Source organism: Procambarus clarkii, chromosome 17 (genome assembly GCF_040958095.1).
Source record: "Procambarus clarkii isolate CNS0578487 chromosome 17, FALCON_Pclarkii_2.0, whole genome shotgun sequence".
Lineage (NCBI taxonomy): Eukaryota > Metazoa > Arthropoda > Malacostraca > Decapoda > Cambaridae > Procambarus > Procambarus clarkii.
The window spans coordinates 47,053,454-47,076,256 of record NC_091166.1 but is presented as its reverse complement, the minus strand read 5'-3'; the positions used below and the strand labels follow the sequence as shown (position 1 = coordinate 47,076,256).

Here is a 22,803-nt window from a genome sequence, read left to right as displayed (position 1 = left end):
GGAGTTTGTTTCTCTCAGGAATATGCATTAGTTCATTCATAAGTATACACATAGCTGAAGGGAAGAGAATGAAATGGAGAAAAGAGTTTGATACATTTCATGTGTAGATAAAAGATGTGAAAGTACCATGTATTCCCACTTGTATGGAATAATTAGTACTGACCCCATACAGTTACATCCATCAGCTGTAAGACATGGCTATTTTATGGAATGATGGAATGGGGTGGAAGAAGACCAGTATTATAGATGAGAATAGATGAAGAAATTATTGGAATATCTGCAAATAAGTTGAGGTATGCGCCTGGGGATGTGGTGATGGTGGAAATAGATGTATGGCTGATGCTGTGGCAAGAGGCTGTGGTGCCAGATGATTTGACTGAGGTCAATGTGGTGCCTATAAATAGGGAAAAGGCAATGAGGGAAGAATGTAGAATTAAAAAAGTCATTGGTTTGCATGATATTCCAGGGAATGAGTACAGAAAAGTAAGATATATAACAGAATATTGAATAGAGCTGGAACAAGATAGATTTACTATGGAGACGGGCTGTACAGATCAGATTTTCACTGTGAGCATAGTTGTTGAAAAGTTTCTGGCAAGGGGAAGGCAGCTGCATTGTTTTATGTATACGTAGAGGTGCTTCTGAGAATTTTGTATTCGGAGAAAGTATATGGTTGGATTGATCATGAAGTTTAGCGGGATGTTTTACAAATCTGTGGGATGGGAAGTTGTTTAGTCACAGCAGTAAAGTCTTTATGAATAACTGAGCATGTATAAAAGTAGGGGAAAAATAGGCTTTAATGGGGTAAGATAGAGTTGTGTAATGTCTTCCTGGCTGTAATGTATAAACGGATGGGTTGGAGGAAAAAATGCAAAAAAACACCTGTAGTTGGAGTGAAAGTAAACTGTTATGGAGCTATATTATTGATAAATTGAGAGGAAATATTGGATGACGTTAATAAATATTAAATACTTTGAGTAATGTCATATAAAATGGTAGATTGGAAGATGAAATAAAAGAATGAGTATTGAGCGGATAAAGAGTGATAGGAGAGGTGAATAGTACAATGAATTAAGGAATGTTAGTATGGAAGTTAAAAATGGAACAAAGTGTTAGTATACTACTACCAGTTGTGATGTGTGGTAATAAAACTTGAGTATGCAAAGGGGATAGAGAACTCAGTATACAAGAACAAGAAAGGATTTTTTTCTGGGAGGAGCTCCTTGTAGCTTCCTGAAACAGCCAACTACTAGGTGCCATCAGCTGCGGAGTTCTCTGGCCTACCGACGACCCAGAGCCAGAACCTGGTCTCCTCACAGAGGCAAAGGGAGCTGTGGCATTTATATATTGAGGTATTCATTTGTGCCACCACCAAGGAAGGCACCCAAAAAGTCAAAAGAAATCACATCAGGTTTCAAGACCTGTGGGCTCAAAAACAGCCATTGAACTCTCCAAACTATGTAAACAAACAATAAAAAAGTTGTAAACACCAGCACCTGCTCATTCGCCCTACCCTTCTCCTCGTTTAGGGGAGGAGGGTGGGGTGGGGGGGGGGGGGGCAGGCCATGGCTTGCAGGCTACTCCTCTGTCAGTTCTCTTCTGATTTGTGCCAGGATCGCCACTGTCACTCTGGCCTCGATGTTTCTTGGGTTTTCTTTTTTTTTTTAAGGCTGTTCCTTGCACTTTGATGCTCATGGGCCAGGAGTTTAGTGCACTTTGAGCTACATGTTTTCAGGGTTTCCTTTCTTGAGGGCTCCCTAGTGCTTCCCCTGTGCTGTCAGGGTTTTCTTCCCTGGAGTGTTCGGCGTGATATTCCTTTAAAGGTCCACCTTGCTTGTGATGGCCTTTGCCTTGGGGTAAGTCAGGAGTTTTGAGCCTCCATCTTTTCCTTGGTTGAGGTTGAAGTATTTTGGCTGGTATGGCACACAGGGTTACATGTGTGCTGCACTTCACCACACATAGGTAGATTTTCTCAGCTGTCTTAACCAGGCTTAGTTAATTTACATTGCACTTTCTGAGGGGAGCCCCTACGGCTCCCTGGAGCTTATCGGGCTAATGTATTTTATATTAGACCGGGACATTAGCTATGGATGTAATAACCCTTACCTTTCTCTCTCTCTCTCTCTGCTCTACCCTTTCCCTTCACTCAATACCCCAGCTTAACACTGCTACATCTCGGTATGACCCCTCACTGAGCTGCCACGAATATAAGCTGAATATTAAATGAGGAGGACACAACAAGAATAGGGGTTATTAATTTATAACTAATAATTAAATTCTCATTAAACACTGCCACCACCTTCCCGATCTAACATACCTGAATGTATCTATCACCGATTCCCCAGGAAGGCAAGGGATCAGTAATCATGAACTCCCGGACAATAGGAACTTCGGTAATAAATCTTGGGAATTAGTATGTTTAATTTACTTTGCTTATTTAGGTCCAAGGGCAACTTTAATATCCATTAAATGGAGGAGAACAGGGGGATTCCCAAATACCACACATATATATATTGCATATAGAAACTGTTCAACATTAATAACAAAAGGGACAGAGATAACTAAACAATCAAAAACCAATTAATACTTTTTATTTAACACATATATTGAAATCAAATGAACATATGCCCTACTCTATTATCCCTAAGAGGCAAAATGGATATCTACCGAGGACATGAATACTCAAGTGCACAATACCTTAAAACCGCACTTAGGCCAAGATGTCGATGGCTGCCCTCAGCCCCTTTGATGCCGGACCGAGTTCCCACCCCCAAGCACTCCCAGAACACACTACCAAATTTTGTTTCACCAGCTTACCAGTGGAAGGATTGCTCCTCCCACAATCTAATACAGCCCCAGGGCTCCACCCATTATTTTTGGCTACAGCCAAGCATTTAAAACTAGGCCTGAGATCTGGCTCTCCAGGGCCAATAAGGACTTGGCACTTATCTACCGTCACTCACCTTCCATGATCTGCCGGAAGGTACATGAAATTCTCGAAGATTGAGTCAGCTCTCCCCAGCTATTCGAAGGGAACAAGGCGCCTCTGTAGTGGACCACCCGAGCCTGGGACACATCAGAGCAATGTTTTCAAAAACTGATAAATTATGTTCAAACCTCTCTCCTCTAAGATAAAAGGTAGGGACATTTGACTTGCCTGGTATGGGGGGGGGGAGGGTGGAATCGGTGAAAGGGAGGAAGAGAGGGAATTCGGTGGAGAATGGAGTGGGAAAAGTGGGGTAATGGAGTTGGGGGAGCATAGGCCCCGAGAGGACCAAGCTAGCAAGACCACTCTCAGGTCAACCTCTTAGCCCTTGACAAATGGGCGAAGGGGGGGGGGGGAAGGGGGAGGGAGGGAATCAGCCGTTACATGGAGTTCTGACCTACCAGGGACCATGAGCCAGAACCTGGCCCCTTACAGAGAGATTTCAGGGAGCAATGGCCCTGGAAACCACCCCCCCCCTCCCTGTGGTTAGGGGTTTTCCCTTATCTGCCATTGACCGGGGTTAGGCACCCAGAAAGGTAGACATGACAAAACAAACCCCACATGGTAAGAAACTAATAACAAAAACTGAACAGAGAGGTAGAACGCCCTTCAATCCCAAGGAAACAAGCAAAAGTAACACACTACTCCTGCGGCACTCGTCTGCGCAGCCCTACCCTCCCCGAGAGGGGGACGGGGGGGGGGCGGACCTCACCAAGCCGGCTGCATAGCACTCCAGTTCGTAAGCTAATGTCAACCGGGGCAGACGCTTCTCTGGCCTCAGTTTCCTAGGGGGTGTTTGCCTCCGTGGTGCTCACTGCTGTGCTTTTGTGTTGTGTGGTGGCCAGGTGTTCATCTGTGGTCATCGTGCGGTGCTAGCGGAGCTGCTTCAGCTTGCGTTTGGGGGTGGATGTCACTTCTGCTCCGTTCCGCAAGCTTTCTCTGGCGTTGTTTCACCTCTGGCTTGCTCATGCATTGCCGGAGTTGTCCTGGTTGTTGGACCAGGTGCTCTCTTTTCTTCTCCTCAGTTTGTGGTGGTCCCTTTTGGTTAATGACTGTTTCTCTTCTTGCTGACATTGGTCGGGTCGGGGAGCTTCATGCTCTTCTCCAGCGCAGGGGTTTCTGCTCTTTCGGTCCTGGTGGTTGTTTTGTTCATTTGCAGCCGTCTCCTTATCTACCAAATAATGAGACTGCTGCTTTCTGGAGGGTTCCTTGGGTTGTTGATGCTTGGTTGGTTCGGCTGGGGGTGCATCATGTTTCATGTCCGGTTGTGACTCTTCACTATTGCTTGCACGCCTCAGCCTCCGGGGCAAGGGACGCGCTATGGGTTGACCCGGTTTCTCTTCTTGCCTGTTCCAGGGCATGGGTCTCCTAAGTCATCTGCAGAATTATTTGGTGCAGCCAGCCTGCGGTCTATCCCTTTGCCCACCACGTTTGTAAGTTCGCAGCTTTGGCTATTTTTGGTAATACGTCCTGGGCTGACATTCGGGCACGGGGTTTTCGGAGGTCAAATAGGGTCCTGGCCGCATGGTACCTAGTTAATGTTACAGGCCCTTCTTGGGCTTGTATAGCCTTGGGTCACAGGTTGCAGCCAGTTGTTTCGAGTTTGAGTTAAGCAGTTGGTGGCTGCCTCCCGGGTAAGTCCTTCTTTTCCTTTATCTTTGCTTAGGTAGCTCCTGGGAGCCGAAGGGCTGTTGAATGTATTAAAACACCATTTTCTGGGTGAGACCTGGAGGCTCCCGGGCATCCCTCCCTCTCTCCGGTTGACATTTTTTTTTGTTTTTTTATATTCAGCTTCTGAACTGGGGTTGGGTAGCCAGCGCAGGAGGTCAGGTGCTTTCCCTTCCCCCTCCCAAATGGTAAGGGGAGCTGTGCAGACAGATGCGTGGCGGATGTGGTGACTTCATGCTTGTTTTCAGATTGGGGAGTTCTGCCTGCTCGTTTGGCTTTCAGTTTGCAACTTTTAACCAGCTGTAGTTTGTTTTGAGATTCTTACTTTTCTGGGTGCCTGACCAGGTACATGGCAGACATAGACTGCTTCCAACTACATGGGGGGTGTCTATAGGCTATTGCTCCTTGTGCCTACCTGAGGCGGGCCCGGTTCTGGCTCGTGGTCCCCGGTAGGCCTAGAACTCTGTTGACTGTCTGTTGCCACGGTCTAACATATACACATCAGCCCAGTATAGCTCCGGGGAGCCTCTGGGTCTCGCCCCAAAAAATGGTGTTTCATTGCATTCAACGCTGGTTTTTTTTTATTACCTGCCTGGATAAATGGTGCTTCACTGAACAGTATACTCATAGCTGCTTTGTGAAACTTCTTCCACAGAGTGTATTTCCAGCTATGTGTGGCATTAACACCAGAAGCTCATGTGAACAGGGTAACATCAGCAACAACTGGAAAGTTAGTAAACATAAGAATGTCATTTTGAGAATCTAAACAAGGAGGCTTTAAAGTTCATATTAAATCTAAACAATGCTGCCTGTGTAAGGCCATAACTTAAGAATGCATCACCAACATGTAACCCAAACCTTGTAAAACATAAACAAGAACTTGGGAAAGTTCAGAGGTTTGTAACTAGATTAAATTAAGAGGCCTCAGCTTCGAGGACAGTTTGAGTGAACTCGCTCTCAACTTTAGAGGACAGAAGAAACAGAGGATATGATAACTACATACAAGATCTCGAGGGGAATAAACAAAGTGGACAATGGAAGTCTATTTAATTAAAAAAAGGTGTAGGACAGGGGGGGGGGGCATCAGTGGAAGCTGGTCATGCAAGTGGTCAGCAAGTAGACTGCATCGAAGAAAGAAGTTGTTGAAGCCAGTTCCATCCACAGCTATAGGAAAACATATGATGAAAACATTAATGTTGAGAGAAATAATTATTGCATCAGGTAGAAATGGCTAGAAGGCAGGTCATAAAAAGCTAGATCTCACTTACTGTAGTCACTGATAGGTAAGCACATCTGTTTAAAATTCTTGGTTTCCTCGATCTTACTATCTTGTTTTTTAGGAAGTTGTCATTGAGTGAATAGATGTAGGCTTTTTGTATGTACATTGTTTATCTCCTGAACTTATCTAATTACAAAATGGTTTATATCTTATAGTATTATTATTTTTATTTATATATTTTGGATGGAACTCGTGCACAGTATTGCTGGGCATCAGTTAATGCATATAGGGTTTGAAATGTGTATGTTGCATAATCCTTTTTCTACACAAATTAAATTAATTCTTGCAACACATTTCATTTCTAATTATTTTGTTATTTTTACTAACAGCAACAAAGCATGCTGAGGGCGAGACCTGCAAACAATCAGAGTCTAATTCAACAGTTGTAAGTCAGCCTCTGCACTCACAGTCCCCTGACCAAGTTCCTCTTGCCAAACGATTGCGCCGGAGCACCCAAGACCTTCCAGTTTCCCCCGTCTTGCCCAAAAAATGTACTGTATCATCTGCTCCCCCATCACCTATAATTTCTCAGACTCCAAAGAAATCTTCAACTCCAGATGTTTCCTCAAATAATTCCCAAACTAATCAGAAGAAATATTCTCCAACTATTTTGCTCACGAATATATCTGATTCAGAGGAGAAGACGTTACCTAGTACTACAGAGTCAGAAACTCTCACAAGCCTATCGCCAAAACTTAACTTTCCTAAAGAAAATTGTGCTTTACCCAATAGTTCATATTCTCAGGAGCAAAAATCTCACTCTGCTTCATATATCTCTATGCCACCTAACCATAATCACACTAAAAAGTCTACTCCTGTAACTAATCCAGTCAATTTCCCTTCAATGAAGTCTTCCCCAATAATCTCTTCACCATCTCCAAGTACATGCAAGAAGGCAGCAAACAAAGAGGATAAACAGAATAAAGTTACTTCAGCTGCAGGTTCACCAGAGTCACCTGTTACCTCTCATATTGTTGAAGAAACTGAGTATGTAATGCTTCTGTTTTGGGTATTTGCTAGAATATGTCTATACAAATAAAAGTTATCTAAAGTAGAGGCTGTATAATTTGAAGACAAAATGTCAGTTGTTATTGGTGCTAGGATTAATTTTTCATGTATACTAGGTTTTAATGGATGTTTTATACAGGACCAATCTTGGGATTCGGGCACGGCCGAGCAGACGCACAAAAGAAGCTGCCACAGCATACTTGCAGTTGATTGGTCGTAAATTGGCACAGGATTCAAAAGACAATGCAAAGTCTGATGATGATGATGAGGAGGAAAATGACACCACTTTATTAAAAAAATTTATAGATCTCAAATCACAATCAAATATTAGTAAGTTTTATGATTTAATTTTAATCATGTCTTTTTATTGTACAGCATAAATTGTGAAATTGTAGAAAAGTATCTAAATTTCTTTATTTTATTATGTACATAAGCATACTTAAGTATATATGTGATACAAGGGCAATAAATGGAATGTCTGTCCACATAGTTTACTTATACTGTACAGTGGTACCTCAGCTTACGAATTTAATCCGTTCCCAGAGATGGTTCGTAACCCAAAAATTCATAAACTGAAGCGAATTTTCCCATAAGAAATAATGTCAATTGAATTAATCTGTTCCACATTCCCAAAAATATTAACTTCAAAGTAAATTTTATACCTAATTCACCCAAATCCTTAGTACTAAAGTATGTGAAAGTTATTGTTTACCTTTATTGATGACTTGTTGGCGTATGGAAGACAGTGAGGAGGGGTGGGGGAGAAGTGTTAGTGTTTGGAAGGGAAGTCCCCTCCCATTATAACATCAGGCAATGATAACTTCTTTGGGGTACTCTCTCTCTCTCCTACGTTTTGCAGGACTCCCACTAGGACCTGGTTGTGGCTCACTGCTTGCTTGTCTTACTAAGAATCTGTCTAAAAACACTTTTTTTTTCCCTACATTTTAACGCTTGTCTGTAGTGAGACATCACATTGTCATTTAAAAGGTCAATGCAATGGCCTGCTACAGCTTTATCTGGGTTAATTTTTTTCAACAAAACTTTGCAGTTCTTCCCATACTTCACTCATTTTCTTAATGAGGAAGGGACATCCTCTACTGCCTCTACTCACAACTAGTTTCTTAGGTTGAACCTTACCACTGACTTTCTTGGGACTCATGATGAGAAATATAATAACTACTTTTATGTTCAAATACCCAAAAATCCGAAAATCACTGAAATCCTTTACAAAGAATTCAGGCGTGATTGTCACTAGGTGGGAGGCACTGGTAAACTGAAGCGCAGTCGCCGTGCCAAAACATGCTAGGTCAGCCATACGCATACAGTATCAACAAACTACGTTACCTGAGGCAAAGTTCGTAACCCGATTCGGATTTTACGAAGAAAATGGGCTTGTATCCTGAAAAGTTCGTAAAGAGGGACATTCGTAAGCCGAGGTGTCACTGTAATTGGTTTAGAGGGTTCTATTCTGCAAGCCCAGCATGGGGCCAGATGTTTTTGGTGATTACTTTATTGGTATGGCTGTAGCTTTTAACACATACAGTACCCACATACTGTACGGAATCAAATTTCCCCACCCATGTTGTACCCGGGGTTATGGTAGAACATGTTCTTTGGGCTGATATCTCCTGTCCATGATATGGGGAAACTAAGTAATGATATATGTTGTGCTCTGGAGGCCCTTATAATCTGTGCCATCTTGCATCATCATGGCATAATTTGGTGCCACGACAATAATCCGGTCGCCGGATTCCTCTTCGGGGTTTTCAGGGTTCAATACCATGGCACCTACCCGAGCCCTCGGTCGATGTGTTTACAGATGCCTTGTCTCTTGGCTGCGGCTTTGTGACCAGTGCTCACCAGTCCGACCGGGGGCATTGGGCTTCATCGTTCCATCAGGCTCACCGCACGGTGTGGTAGTTTGCAGCGGTATGGATGTCGCTTCAAAGGGACCAGGTTGCTCAGGGTTCAACGATCAGGCTCCATTCGGACTGTACTTCGGTGGTTCATTGCCTGACCAGCAGCGGTTCTTTTTGGTCTTTGGCTCTTTGGGGCTGGTCACTTCAAGTGACTTGTCTGCTGGATTCATTTGGTTTGCCTTGCCTCCATTACGTTGGACGTACCTGGAGGCAGGGGTGTCCAACGTCGTGGCAGACGGGTTGTCTTGGTTCATTCCCTTGCTACTGAATGGACGTTCGACGCCAACTCCTTCAGTTGGCTCTGCCAGACGTACGGACTCCTGAATGTTGACCTCTTCGCATTGGCTGAATGCTCTGATAATAGATCATCACAATATATTTTCTCTCGACTTCACTGCTAGTTGAAGCCCTAAACACCGTATTTCCTGCATTTCCAGATGCACTAGTAGCAGGATGCAAAAAAATATGCACCGATATAAAACAGTGAGAGAGAGGGTTTTGTCTGCCACGGGTAAACATAAACAGCGGCGCCACCGGCTACATCGGTGGCCAGTCGTGGAACTACATAGGTGGTCAATGGTCAGATCACAAACGAATAGATGAAATAAACGAATGATTGAGGTCCGATAGCAAGGTTGGGGAGTGTAGTCCCGTTGTTAATATGTTCTCCTCAAGCCTGTTTTTCTCCTCAAGACTGTTCTTCTCCAAGATTTTTCTTTTCCTCAAGACTGTTCTCTACAAGGCCATTACTTTTTCCTGTCCTTTTTTCTCTTCTGTCACAGTGCATCTGTGTAAAACTTTACACTATCATTATTAATTTTCTAAACCTTCTTTATATTTATTCCATCATTGAATTTGTATTAATTACTTATCATTATCCTTTCCTCATTTAGCTTTGTTACTGTTATGCAAAATAAAATGTAAATATAATTTTCACAATGTTTTCAATGTTTCAGAAGGCAAAGAAGAGCATGAAGAAAAGAAATCTCAAAACTCATCAACCGAGGAAGTGACACCTGAGCTAACAAGAACAACAGGAAGTGAGGGCTGTGAAAATCGTGTTGTCAGTGACAATTCTGCTAAGTTTAATGCTAGAAAGTCTTTCAGAAAAATTAGAGATTTTGCAGGACAGTCTCAAATAGAAAAGCCATGCAATTCAGATAATGTTAATGCTGAAGTTGGACGAGTGACTAGAAGAACTTCCTCTAAAGAGGAGCTTTCTAATGTTCTTAGCGATGAAAAAATTACATTCAGTTCAAGAAGGACAAGAAGCTGTGAAAAAAGAGATTCGTCCACACCAGAGGAGCAAGGGGACACAGAATGCACTCGGTCTCTTATTTCCTCGAGTAGATATTGCTTACCAGAATCAAGTGCTATTACAGTTAATAGAGCAATGCCTAGAAGACTGAGAAGGACTCGAAGTGATGCTGATGAACCAAAGAGAAAAGGGTTATGGCCTTCCTTGAGACGTTCGTCATTAGAGGTTGATAGCTCTCATGAAGTTACCAGACAGAGGCGTATAACCAGAGGGAGGGAGGGACAGGATTATAAAGAAAATGAGAGTGATAGTGAGGAAAGTGAAAGGTTAATAATAAATACTCGTACTAAAAGAGAGATAAGAAGAACAGGCAACATTGGTAGTGATCAAGTAACACACACAAAAAATGCTATAAGTGATGAAAATGATAAGCATTTAAAAATAAGCACGCGTGATGGTTCATTAGCTGAAAGTAAAGTGGAAGATTTGAAGAATTTTGATAGTTCCCGTGATGTTAGTTCTAAAGTTGATAAGGAGGGGGAATACCAGAGAAGTGATTCCAATGATGACATAAATCATAAGGAGAAGGAACAAGACTTTAAAGATGATAAATGGCACGTAGCTGAGGAAGGCAACTCTTTGGATAAAAGTTTTGAACAAAATTCAGAAAAAATATTTGCGCCGGCTGTTAAATCAAGGAGGACAGTATCACAAGATAGAAAAATAGAGCAGTATTTATCGAAAGAAAGTATTAGACATTCATCTGTCAGAAAAAGTTTTGAAAAATCTGATAGTAATGATAGTAATGATATTGGTGAAGCTTTCTCAAGAACTTGTAGAAGCAGAAGTGGATCTTTAGGGAGCAACATAGACAACACAAGTCTTGATGCAAATGATAAAAAACCATTGGCAACATTAATCAGAAGGAGATCTGTGGGAAATAGAAGGAGAAGTAGTAATCATGATGAGGCCAAATTAAATGAAGTTTTAGAGAGTGTTGCCAAAGATTTTGAAAAAGATATAGATGATGATCATTATGAAAAAATTGAAAAAGATTTTATGATGGGAAATAAATCTCCAGAGAAAAGTAAAGGAGAAAGAACACCGACAGAAATTGAAAAAGAAGATTTATTCATGTCAGACAGTAGTGTTTCTTGCATGGATGAAAAGAGTTCAAATTCAACAGATATGATGCTTGCATCATCAAGTACACCAAAAAGTACATGTAGTTCTGTTGTAGTACAGTCTGGTTGTAGCAGTCCAAGTCCTAGTAAAAGAAGCACAAATAGTAAAAAGCTAAGTGATGTTGTTCGCAGCCTTCAAAAGAAACAAGCTGAAACTCCAACTTTAAATGAAAAACCAACATTTTTGAAGGATCTCAACAACTGGAACTCTGATAAATTGAGGCAAGTAAGTCCACACTCAGGTCCTCATCTTCAATCTTCTGGTACTTCCTGTGCACCTATAGCAGTAACACAGAATGATGTCTCCCTGCCAGAAATTGCACATAGTCCCAGTGCACCCACCATTCCATTAGTGAATACAGCTACCACCACCACCTCAAAGGCACCATCACAATTACCTCAGAAATCTATCACAGCCAAGGTTGCACCCACTAAAACTAGCACCACCAGACCTCCCAAAACAAAATCACCTATTGTCACATGCAGTTCACCCCAGGTAGAGCCTGTGATGACGTGTTCACAAACACTTGCCCCCAGCACTACAATCACTTCCAGCAATCATAAAAATCTTTCCATTGTGAACACAGCACCTACAGGAACACCTGCATTTTCCTCAGGTATTCAAAAAGGAAATATAGCATCAAAAGCAGCACCTTTGATATTTCAGAGTGCTCAAAATGAACATGTAACTGTTCTTCCAAGCTTACCAGTTCCAGTTAATCCTTCTGCTACAATTAACGTTGTGAGCACAGGATTTTCATCCCCACTGACTGTCACACGTGTGCCACAGTTATCATCAGTTGTAACACTCTCTTCTGTTGGCAGTGGTTCTGTTGCTAGTCCTAAACCAATAGATCTACCAGCTACTAAAAGTACTCCCAAACAACTTTCAATTGCACCCAAACCAGCAGCACCCTCAACTACTCTAGTAGCATCTGCACCTGCTGGACAGGTGTCATTATCTGTTTTCCAACATGGAACTCAAAAATCAACTCCCAAACCTGTACAAATTGCTCCCAAACCCCCAGCTGCTACACCCCATATTCACCCTAATACTCATATTCTTGCACCTCAGCCTGGCCATATGATGCAGGCACAGGTACAGGCTCAGGTGCAGGCAATAACACAACCAGTTCATACAGTTCAAGCAATAACTCAGCCAGTACAAACTATGCAGGCTATACCTCAGCCTATACAAACAGTGCAGACTGTAACTGGTATGCCTGTACAGGCTGTCATTACTCAGGCAGTCATTGATCCAGCCCAGTTGGTAACCCCATCTTCACCAGCAAAAATAATTACTCAACCAGTATTTGTAACCTCGTCTATGCAGAGTGCAGTTACTTACAGCATTTCACCTCAGACTGTAGGTCAGGGTCACTTAACTGGTAATGTGAGTGCTGTTGCCCGTGTTCTTGCTCCTACCTTGGTTGGTAAAGTAGCAGCCAAACCTCAGCCTCATCTTATGACCCCAAAGGCGCCAGATTCTCTTGTTACTTTAGCCCCAGCATCAGTTGGCTGTACTGCTTCAGTAAGACCCATTGTGCCTTTGTCCCAGCAGATACAACCCTCACAACAAACACAAATTCTTGCTGTTAATGTAATGCCAGTAGGATCCACTCATGTGCAAACAATGACAGGACAGCCAAGTTTAATAGCAAAACCCCAAATCGCGGTTCAATCTCCAAGTCATCCTCCTGGATCCCATCATACTTTCATATCTGCAACAGCTACTGATCAGATTATTCCTCAAGGCCATCCTGCTGTTCCACATTCGCAATCTTTGCTGAGCACAGCTGCTACTTCTCAGTTGCCTATTGCTGCTATTGCTACCACCTTTCCTGTGGTCTCTGCTGAAGTTGCTGGAAAATCCTCCCATTTGAATAGTAATATTCTAACAAGTCCTCAACCTGGATCAGTTCCTATTAATCAGGTATCAAGACCAATACCTGTGGACAAAAGTAAGGCTGGAGCCACTGTTTCATGTGGCAAGTTAACTAGTAATATTAAATCCTTCTCTAATACTGCTTCTTCTCTAGGCACATCACAATTATCCACCTCTAGCATGGCTGTAGCAATAACTAAGGCTTGTACTGTAGTACCTTGTGGCAGTGTGAATAAGATGGTTTCCAACCAATCTGAAAATAAAATAGATGGTTCCATATCTACACACACTTCTAAAGTTGTTGAAACTGCTTTCAAAGGAGGAATACCAGGGAATGTAAGAATAACCGAGGTTTCAAAAGTCACTGCCAAGATCACTGGACCAATCTCTAGTGCAAGTTCAGAATCTAGTTTAAAACTAGCATCCTCCACTATGACAGCTATGCCACAATTAGCTTCATCCTCGGTAACAATTACATCTCTGAGTGATGTGCCACATTCCGGCCAGCTCTGTGTTGCAGAGGGACAAAAACCAGTTATTGGTGCAAAACAGTTAAAGAGATGTACCAATATTGCACTTAAGTTATCATCAAGTGTGAGTGTCGTTCAACACAAAGCAGGAATGGGGAGAAATGTTGCTGTTGCTTCATTGCTCTCAAAAAGTGAAATAGAAAATAGTACTACTACATCTGTTCCAGTTACAGAAAAGGATAAATCAGTGTTCACTCCTGTAACAAAACCAGACAGAGATAAACATTGCCTTGCTTCCAGTATTTCCACTTCTACCACATCACCAGTTCTTAAAATACTGAAGGATAAAGTTGCTTCTGTTACCTCTCCATTTAAAAGTAATCAGGATAGTCATATTAATACTTCCCTTCATAAATCAGAAAAGGACGTAACTGCTTCCATAAGTCATTTGGTTAAAACAGACAAAAATAAAATTGATTCTACCAAGTCAGTGCGAATAAACAATGAAGAAAGTAAAATAGAAAAAGTGCAAAATATAAATGGCAAAAATGAAAGTGATAGTGATAAATTATGTGACAAAAAGATTATAGATAAAAAGAAAGAACCTTTCCTGAAAAGAACTCTCTTTAAGACTAAGAGTCAAGATGAGAAAAAGACACCTGGACCTATGTACAAAACTAAAAGCTTGGAAAGTAAAAAGCCTTCAGGTGCTTTTTCTCCATTACATGAAAGCAGTGTCTATGCTTTTGAACCAGAAGTTGAAACATCTCTTGAGGAATCCTCGCCATTCTCTCAAAGAATTAAAAACATTCAGCCTTCACCAGGAACATCACCAGTGAAGCCTAACAATTCAATTAAACCTCCAACTCAGGGGCTTATCACAAACATTAAACCTCCAGCTCAGGGCTCTGTCACGAACATTAAACCTCCAGCTCAGGGCTCTGTCATGAACATTAAACCTCCAGCCCAGGGCTCTGTCACAAACATTAAACCTTTAGCCCAGGGGCCTGTTGTAAATATTAAACCTCAAGCTCTGGGGTCTGTCACAAACAAACCTCTTGGCAAAGTAACATCCGCAGTTGCTACTGTTCGAAGCCCTGTAGCACGGTCTTTAAATCCCATGATAACAGGAAAACCAAAATCTACTGCGGGGATAAGCCCTAGTACAGTAGCATCACATACAGTTCTTTTGGGAAAGAGACCAAGCTGCAGCACAGGCACTGTTAATATGAAAGCTACGGGTACTGTCACAGACACTTCACCACTCACAAGGAAGCTCAGTTCTACGTGCACCACTTCTCGGTCATTACTAGAACATGGCAGAGTTGGAGCTGAAGCTGAAGAAACTGTACAAACCTCTGGTAGATTTAAGAAAAACATTAGCAGCACCTCAATTGCCATCCAGTGTGACATGGATGAAGCAATAGAAGTTGCTGCTGAAGATGGTGTGAGTGCCAATGAAAGTGGAACACAAACTGAAGGACCAAGTAAATTTCCTCTACCTCCAAATGCTTCCCCATTTTATTATCTTCCCCTTGCAATGGCTGCTTTAGGAGAGAAGCTTCCTGCCCAGTTAGTCCAGCAAATGTTGGCAAAAACACAAGGGTTAGTTGGTGCAGCAGAAGCTGGCATGATACTTCAACAAGCAGCACAGCTTGCGCAGCAGCACCAGCAAAAATTGCAACAACAAGGCGTTCCTGGTCCGTCTCTTATGTCAAATACTTCTGCAGTAAAACCCATAAAGCCTGCAGTCATTTCTGGTTTAGCTGTAACTCCCATCATTCCAGGGATGTTGGGAAGTCCCTCTGTTACTTCTATAAATTATGCAAGACCATTGAGTAAAAATCAAGACTCATCAGCAGTGAATGAAGTATCATCTCCCTCCCCTGTCGTTATAACATCGTCCACTGCTAACACTGCTCCCAGTATTATTGTTACTACTACCTCATCAACTACAGCCTCCTTACTTCCAGTTACTTCTTCCTCCTGTATTATAGCAACTGCCCCAACTATGACTGTTCACACCCCAGTTTCTACATCTGCATCCCATGCTACACACAGAGTTGCAATTCATAGCATTGATGTTAAATCTGTAAATATACCTCTTAATAGAATCCAGCCTACTCCATCTATTGCAACAAGTGAAGAGGACAACTCTCCCACATGTAGAGCCACGGCTAAACCAAGATCAGTCAAATCAAAATCTAGGGAAGAAGAAAAGATTAAGACTTCCCGAGATGAAAAGGACTTTCCAACTCGAAGACGAAGTGGCCGTGCTACCACACTTGCTGCCACAAGGGCTACAGAATCTGATATGCACGAAATTGAGGAGCTACGCAGAAATAGGCGAGCTAAGCGGGCAGCTGCTGCTTTGGCTAAGGAGGAAGGCTGGAGTTCTTCTTCTGAGGCACCACTTAGCCCCCAGATGTCTCCAGATACTCTCAGAGGCTGGCCTCCACCCCGTCTTACCAGGTTAGTCTGCTTGTTAAAAACTCTTGATATTTTTAATTCTGAAGCATACTTAATTTTCCATCTTTTATTCTATGTTTTTTATGCATCTTTGTTGCTTTAACCCTTGTTGAACAACATGTTCAGACAAATACAGCAAATTATAGGAGAAAGTTGGAAATTTATATGCAGGTTCTGTATAACTTAGCTTATTTATTTATTTACCTTACTGGATGTAGTCCCATCAGCTCCCTGAAGCTATCATACAATGATCATTGCCATACTATAAGGTGCCATCAGTCACAGAGTTCTATTGGCCTCTGGGTACCACGAGCCAGAACCTGGCCCCATTAGAGAGGAACAATGACCTATGAACACTTGACATTTAAAGTTAATGATACTTGCCACCAACCGGAGAAGGCAACCAGAAATATATGCGAACCAAAACAGATTACTGCATAGTTAAAACCAAGACCACCAACCAGTAATTGCCAAAAGAACTCCCCCTCAGCAATGAAAGCAAACTATCAAAATTTCATGAAACTATTGCCATCTAGCTTGCCCCCACCTCATTCCCTTGCTTCCGGGAAGGAGGGAGGCGTACTGAGTAAGCCGGCTGGCTCACATTCAATGCTGTTTTTTTCTAGAGTTAACCCACTTAGAGGAAGTTGAATAGATAAGGGTTGGTTGAGGGAATTCTTCTGGTTAATGAGGTTGATCTGGGTAGTCACTTTCCAGATCTGGTATTACCCCTTCAGGAGAAGCTGGTCCCCCATCACTCTGGATCTTCTGTGAAACAAACAGCTTTGGCCAAATGCCACTAAAAGTAGAAGAAACAGGGTTTGACCCCTCACGACACATCTGAAACTATTACACTTTTAGAACCACCAGCTACACAACAGGACCTAGAAGTAGAGCTCTTATGTTTGTCACAACAGACAAGAACAACTAGAAAAAGTGCAAGGATCACCTGTCTGAACTGACTTGGGTGACAACCAGCTTTTGAACAAACAGTTCAGTCTCTTATCAACTCTGCCAGAACTGTCAGAATGATAAGGCATGAAACTTCCAAACACGGTCTCAAAATCACAAGAACAAGCTCAGACCCTCTGACGGTGAACTTTGACAAAATAATCCTTTATAGTCATTTTGGCCTCCCATGAAAGTAACAGAACCACTCTAGAACTTTGATAGCACTTATTCTGAATCACACCATGGGTTCTGAGAGAATGTGCACCTGAGCTCAGCATTCCACTTCAACTGATTTTTCAGGCATCCCTGTGTAAATGTAGCTGATATGTGGAAAAAGGCTAACATCGTTCCAATCTACAAAAGAGGTAGCAGGGAAGACCCCCTCAGTTATAGATCTGTATCATTGACAAGTGTAATTGTCAAAATATTGGAAAAAATAATTAAAACTAAATGTGTAGAACACCTGGAGAAAAACGATATAATATCAGACAGACAGTATTGTTTTCGATCTGGAAGATCCTGTGTAACGAATTTACTCAGTTTCTAAGATTCAAGCAGAGAGATTTTACAGGAAAGAGATGATTGGGTTGACTGCATCTGTCTGGACCTAAAAAAAAGGCTTTTGACAGAGTTCCACATAAGAGGTTGTTCTGGAAACTGGAACATATTGGAGGGGTGACAGGTAAGCTTCTAACATGGATGAAAAATTTCCTAACTGATAGAAAAATGAGGGCCATAATCAGAGGCAATGTATCGGATTGGAGGAATGTCACAAGTGGAGTACCACAAGGGTTCAGTTCTTGCACCAGTAATGTTCATTGTCTACATAAACGATCTACCAGATGGAATACAGAATTATATGAACATGTTTGCTGATGATGCTAAGATAATAGGGAAGATAAAAAATCTAGATGATTGTCATACCCTTCAAGAAGACCTGGACAAAATAAGTATAAGAGCACCACTTGGCAAATGGCCATTAATGTGAATAAATGCCATGTTATGGAATGTGGAATTGGAGAACATAGACCCCACACAACCTATAAATTATGTGAGAAATTTTTAAAGAATTCTGACAAAAAAAGGGTTCTAGGGGTGGTTCTAGATAGAAAACTGTCACCTGAGAACCACATTAAGAACATTGTGCGAGGAGCCTATGCTACACTTTCTAACTTCAGAATTGCTTTTAACTAAATGGATGGGAAAATACTAAAGAAATTGTTCATGACCTCTTAGACCAAAGCTGGAATATGCAGCAGTTGTTTGGTGCCCATATCTTATGACGTACATCAACAAACTGGAAAAGATACAAAGACATGCCACTAAGTGGCTCCTAAACTGAAGGACATGAGCTATGAGGAGAGGTTAGAGGCATTAAATATGCAAAAACTAGAAGATAGAAGAAAAAGAAACGATATGATCACTATGTACAAAATAGTAACAGGAATCGATAAAATTGATAGGGAAGAATTTCTGAAACCCGGAACTTCAAGAACAAGAGGTCATAGATTTAAACTAACAAAACAAAGCTGCCGAGAAATATAAGAAAATTCACTTTTGTAAACATCTTCAAGAGGAAACTAGATTGTTTCCTCCAAGGAGTGCCGGACCAACCGGGCTGTGGTGGATATGTGGACCTGCGGGCCGCTCCAAGCAACAGCCTAGTGTACCAAACTCTCACAAGTCAAGCCTGGCCTCGGGTCGAGCTTGGGGAGTAGAAGAACTCCCAGAACCCCATCAACCGGGTAACCTAGGTATTGTCCGCCCAAAATCGCGCGCTGCGATCCTCACACGCTCTCAAGTGAGGTTTGTAGTGTGGTTGCAACATTGGTGCCACTACCCACCCTTTAAACACTCAACCAATGCCTAAGTAAGACTTAAATAAGTGACATTTAGCAGGCCAGCCAGAGGCTTAGTGCACAAATATCCTTTAAACAACCCTTACCTCATGTGTTTTCTTTTCTTGTTACCTGGAAGCCTGGGTAGGGGAGCTTCATGCTATCCTCTGGTGCCGGGGGTTCTGTTCCTTTGGTCCAGGTGGTTTTTTGTTCAGTTGCAGCCTTCACCTTTTTTTCTGGCAAAGAATGAGACAGCGGGCTTTCAGATGGATCCTGTGGTGGTCAATGATTGGTTATTTCGGCCGGGGGTGCATCACCTGTTGTGTCTGGTGACAGCTTTATACCACTACCTGCAGGCCACAGGATCTGTGACAGTGGACGCTCTTTGGGTGGACCCAGTTTCACTGGTTCCCTGTTTAAGGGCTTGTGTGTCTGAGGTTGTCCACAGTGTTATTAAATCCAGCCAGCCTGCAGTCTACTCTCGTGTCCATGATGTACAGAAGTACACGGCACTTGCCGTGATTTTTGGTAACATGTCGTGGGTGAACATTCGGGTACGAGGATATTGGAGATCAAACAAGGTCCTGGCTGCCAGATAACTCGTGAAAGTTCCGGGCCCTTTCCGGCTTTGTGATGCTTTGGGGCATTTGTCATGGCCAAAGGTCCCTGCTTCGCCTTGTGTCATGTAGTGCTGCTGCCTCCCGGGTAAGTCCCTGTTTTCCTTCTCTATGGGTGGTTAGCTGCAGGGAGCCGACGGGGGTTTCCCCAAAAAAATCCAGAGTTAAATATAATGAAACGCCCTTTTCTGGGGGTAGCCCCGGAGGCTTCCTGACTCCGTCAGTGTTTTTTTCTGTTAGGCTTTGAACTGGAATGATGGTGGTCGGGTCTCCTGAGCCAGTTCCCCCTCCCCCCCCTTCCCTGCCAACTTAGCTTTCAGGAGGTAAGTTGCAATTTCCAGGCTAATTGTTTGTTTTGGTTCACCTATATTTTTGGGTAACTGCTCTGGTCGATGGCAGAATAAGACATCCATTAATGTAAAGTGCCATTGCTCCCTGCACCCCCTTTGAGGGGGCAAGGTTCTGGCTCGTGGTCTCCGGTAGGTCTAAGAATTCCATGTAACTGATGATCCGGCTAAGAATTCCATGTAACTGATGACCCCAAACTAATATAGGACATATCAGTCTGGATAGCTTCAGGGAGCCTCCAGGGCTTCCCCCTCTCCCCCAGTAAAGGGCGTTTCATTACATTCAACACTGGATTTTTAGATAATCGGTTATTATTTTTTGTTATCATTGTGTTTTAAAAACAATTGATATACATGATCATCTCTCAAATTTTACAGTCCAACACCATCTCAGAGTTCAGAGGGAACAACCTCATCAACCCCGTCCCAGCGTGGGAACCGGCTCTCAGCGTCTCGTAGTCGTCGGCAATCACCTGCAAGCAGTATAGATAGTAATATGAAGTGAGTTGTCTTGTATACTGTGAATGAATAGGCAAATTTTATTAATTTTTACCAAAATGTATTAAGAACATATCCTCTGGAAAATAGAATTAGACAAAGGATTTTGAATAAAGGAAAATGTGGAAGCTTTTCATGGAATGTTTTTCTGAACTGTGCCACTCACTTAGACAATATCCCATTGTTCCTATGGATAGGACTGTGCACAGTCAGAACTGGTCAAAGTCGGCGATGAGTCACAATAACGTGGCTGAAGTATGTTGACCAGACCACATATTAGAAGGTGAAGGGACGATGACGTTTCGGTCAGTCCTCGACCGAAACGTCATCTCAAGTCGATTGTGATACAATCGACTTGAGAGTGGTCCAGGACTGACCGAAACGTCGTCGTCCCTTCACCTTCTAGTGTGTGGTCTGGTCCCTTCACCTTCAGTGTGTGGTCTGGTCAACAACTGGTCAAAGTTTTCCCTTATTTTTGTATAATGCACTTAATTTCTGTTGTGTACATTCTTTTGTCTGTCTTCTCATAAAATTCTTTTGACAATTGATTGTTGGTCCTTAACACTATCGCGCTGCTGGCAGGAGGCTCTTTAACTTTCCCCTTGTGCGTCGAGCATTTCGGGCGACCGCGCGGCGACACTGAAATGTTAATACTCTTTTCGGTCTGCTGACCTTAATTTTCCATGTATGTATTTAATTTTAGTAACAGTTTGTTTGCAAGAGAATGCTCTAGAGGAATATACTGTACAGTATATATAAAATTTTACCAAAGCCGACGTGAGACTCGCAGCAAATAAAAACTATGGTGATCGTTAGCCGTGAGCGCCAAACAGCGATGAAATGTTTATGCTCTTTTCAGGTTTGTCAACCCCAGAATTGTTCTACGTCGTTAATTTTGGTATCACTGTGATCGCAATAAAATTCCGTATACAAACATATGAATATAAAGTACAAGACATGGGCGTGTCCCACCCGCAAGACCGTAGGAAGTTGTCCAAGGGTTACCCTTTTCAGCACACCCACTGCACATTGGCTACACCCCTACTGAAAAGTTTATACTCTTTTCATGTTTTTGGCTGTAATTTTCAATGTACGTGTTTCATTTTGGTATCAATGTGTTCTCAATGAAATGTTCTAGAGGAACATACATATAACATGTCACCAAAGCTAATGTGATGCTGGCGCCAAATAAAAAACTAAGTCGTTTGTTAGCCGAGCACGCCAAACAGCGCGAACATGTTGCTACTCTTTTCAGGTTTATCAAGTCCAAACTTGTTCGACATCGTTCTTTTTTGTATCACTGTGATCGCAATAAAATTTCCTACACAGACATAGGCATATAAGTTAGACAACATGGGAGCGCATAACCCGCAAGAACCCCTAAAGTTGCCGAAGCCGTAACCGCTAGAGCACACTCATTGCCACACCCGCTACACTCAATACACCAGACAAACACACATAGTTTGCTAATAGAATTTTTTGTGCAACATTGTTCGTTGTGGTATCATATTATTCGCAATAAAATGCTCTAAATAGAAAGACATGTATAAGCAATAACAAATGCAATATATATAAGCAATACCAATAACAAGGTATAAAGACTAAAGTCGGCTAAGTTACCCTTGAGCACGCAAAATCGGTAAAATATATACAGTGGTACCTCGGTTTAAGAGTTTAATCCGTTTCTGGAGACAGCTCGTAATCCGAAACAAATTTCCCCGTAAGAAATAATGGGAAATAAATGAATCCGTTTCTGACTACCCAAAAACCTCACTTCAAACTAACTTTTTATACCTAATTCATCTAAATCTACACTACAAAACTATGTTCAAGTTATTACTTACCCTTGATAATGACTGCTGATGGCATATGGAAGATGGTGAGAAGGAGGGAGGAGGAGAGGTGTTACTGTTTGGAAGGGGAGTCCCCTTCCATTATAACATCAGGCAGTGAGAACCTGTCTGGTGTGCACTCTCTGGCACATTTTGCCTTTTTCCCCTTCTTTGTAAGATGTCTTTGTAGTGAGGCATCACATTGTCATTGAAAAGATTAATGCAACGGCCTACTACAGCTTTCTCTGGGTGAGTCATTTCAATAAAAGTTTGCATTTCTTCCCACATCTGACACCACTTCTTTTCAACATCCTCAAGTATTTGTGATCTTTGTTTCGTGATTGTTCTTACGCCTTTTGCCACATTAGCACTCATAATGTCCTTTTTCTTGGCAAGTATAGTGCATATCGTTGACGTGGATTTGTTGTACTGCCTACAAAGTTCAACAACACGTGTACCATTTGCATGCTTCCGAATGATCTCTTGCTTTTCCTCTATTGTCATTCTGACATGCGTTTTTTTGGCTTGACCCTTACCACTGGCTTTCTTGGGACCCATTGCAAAATATATAATGACACCTTTTATGGTCAAATG

The 22,803-nt window shown here is 42.2% G+C and overlaps 1 protein-coding gene across 7 annotated transcripts in view; it reads left to right on the top strand.

Annotated features, from left to right (window-relative positions):
• LOC123772491 (uncharacterized) overlaps positions 1–22,803 on the top strand; it is a 162,173-nt gene that overhangs the window by 27,447 nt on the left and 111,923 nt on the right. For all 7 annotated transcript variants that reach the window (XM_069325956.1, XM_045765708.2, XM_045765712.2 and 4 more), the window contains 4 exons: positions 6,263–6,920; positions 7,081–7,271; positions 9,817–16,129; positions 20,258–20,380. In XM_069325956.1, the coding sequence (XP_069182057.1) occupies positions 6,263–6,920; positions 7,081–7,271; positions 9,817–16,129; positions 20,258–20,380 (7,285 nt within the window). The remainder of the gene's footprint in view (positions 1–6,262; positions 6,921–7,080; positions 7,272–9,816; positions 16,130–20,257; positions 20,381–22,803) is intronic.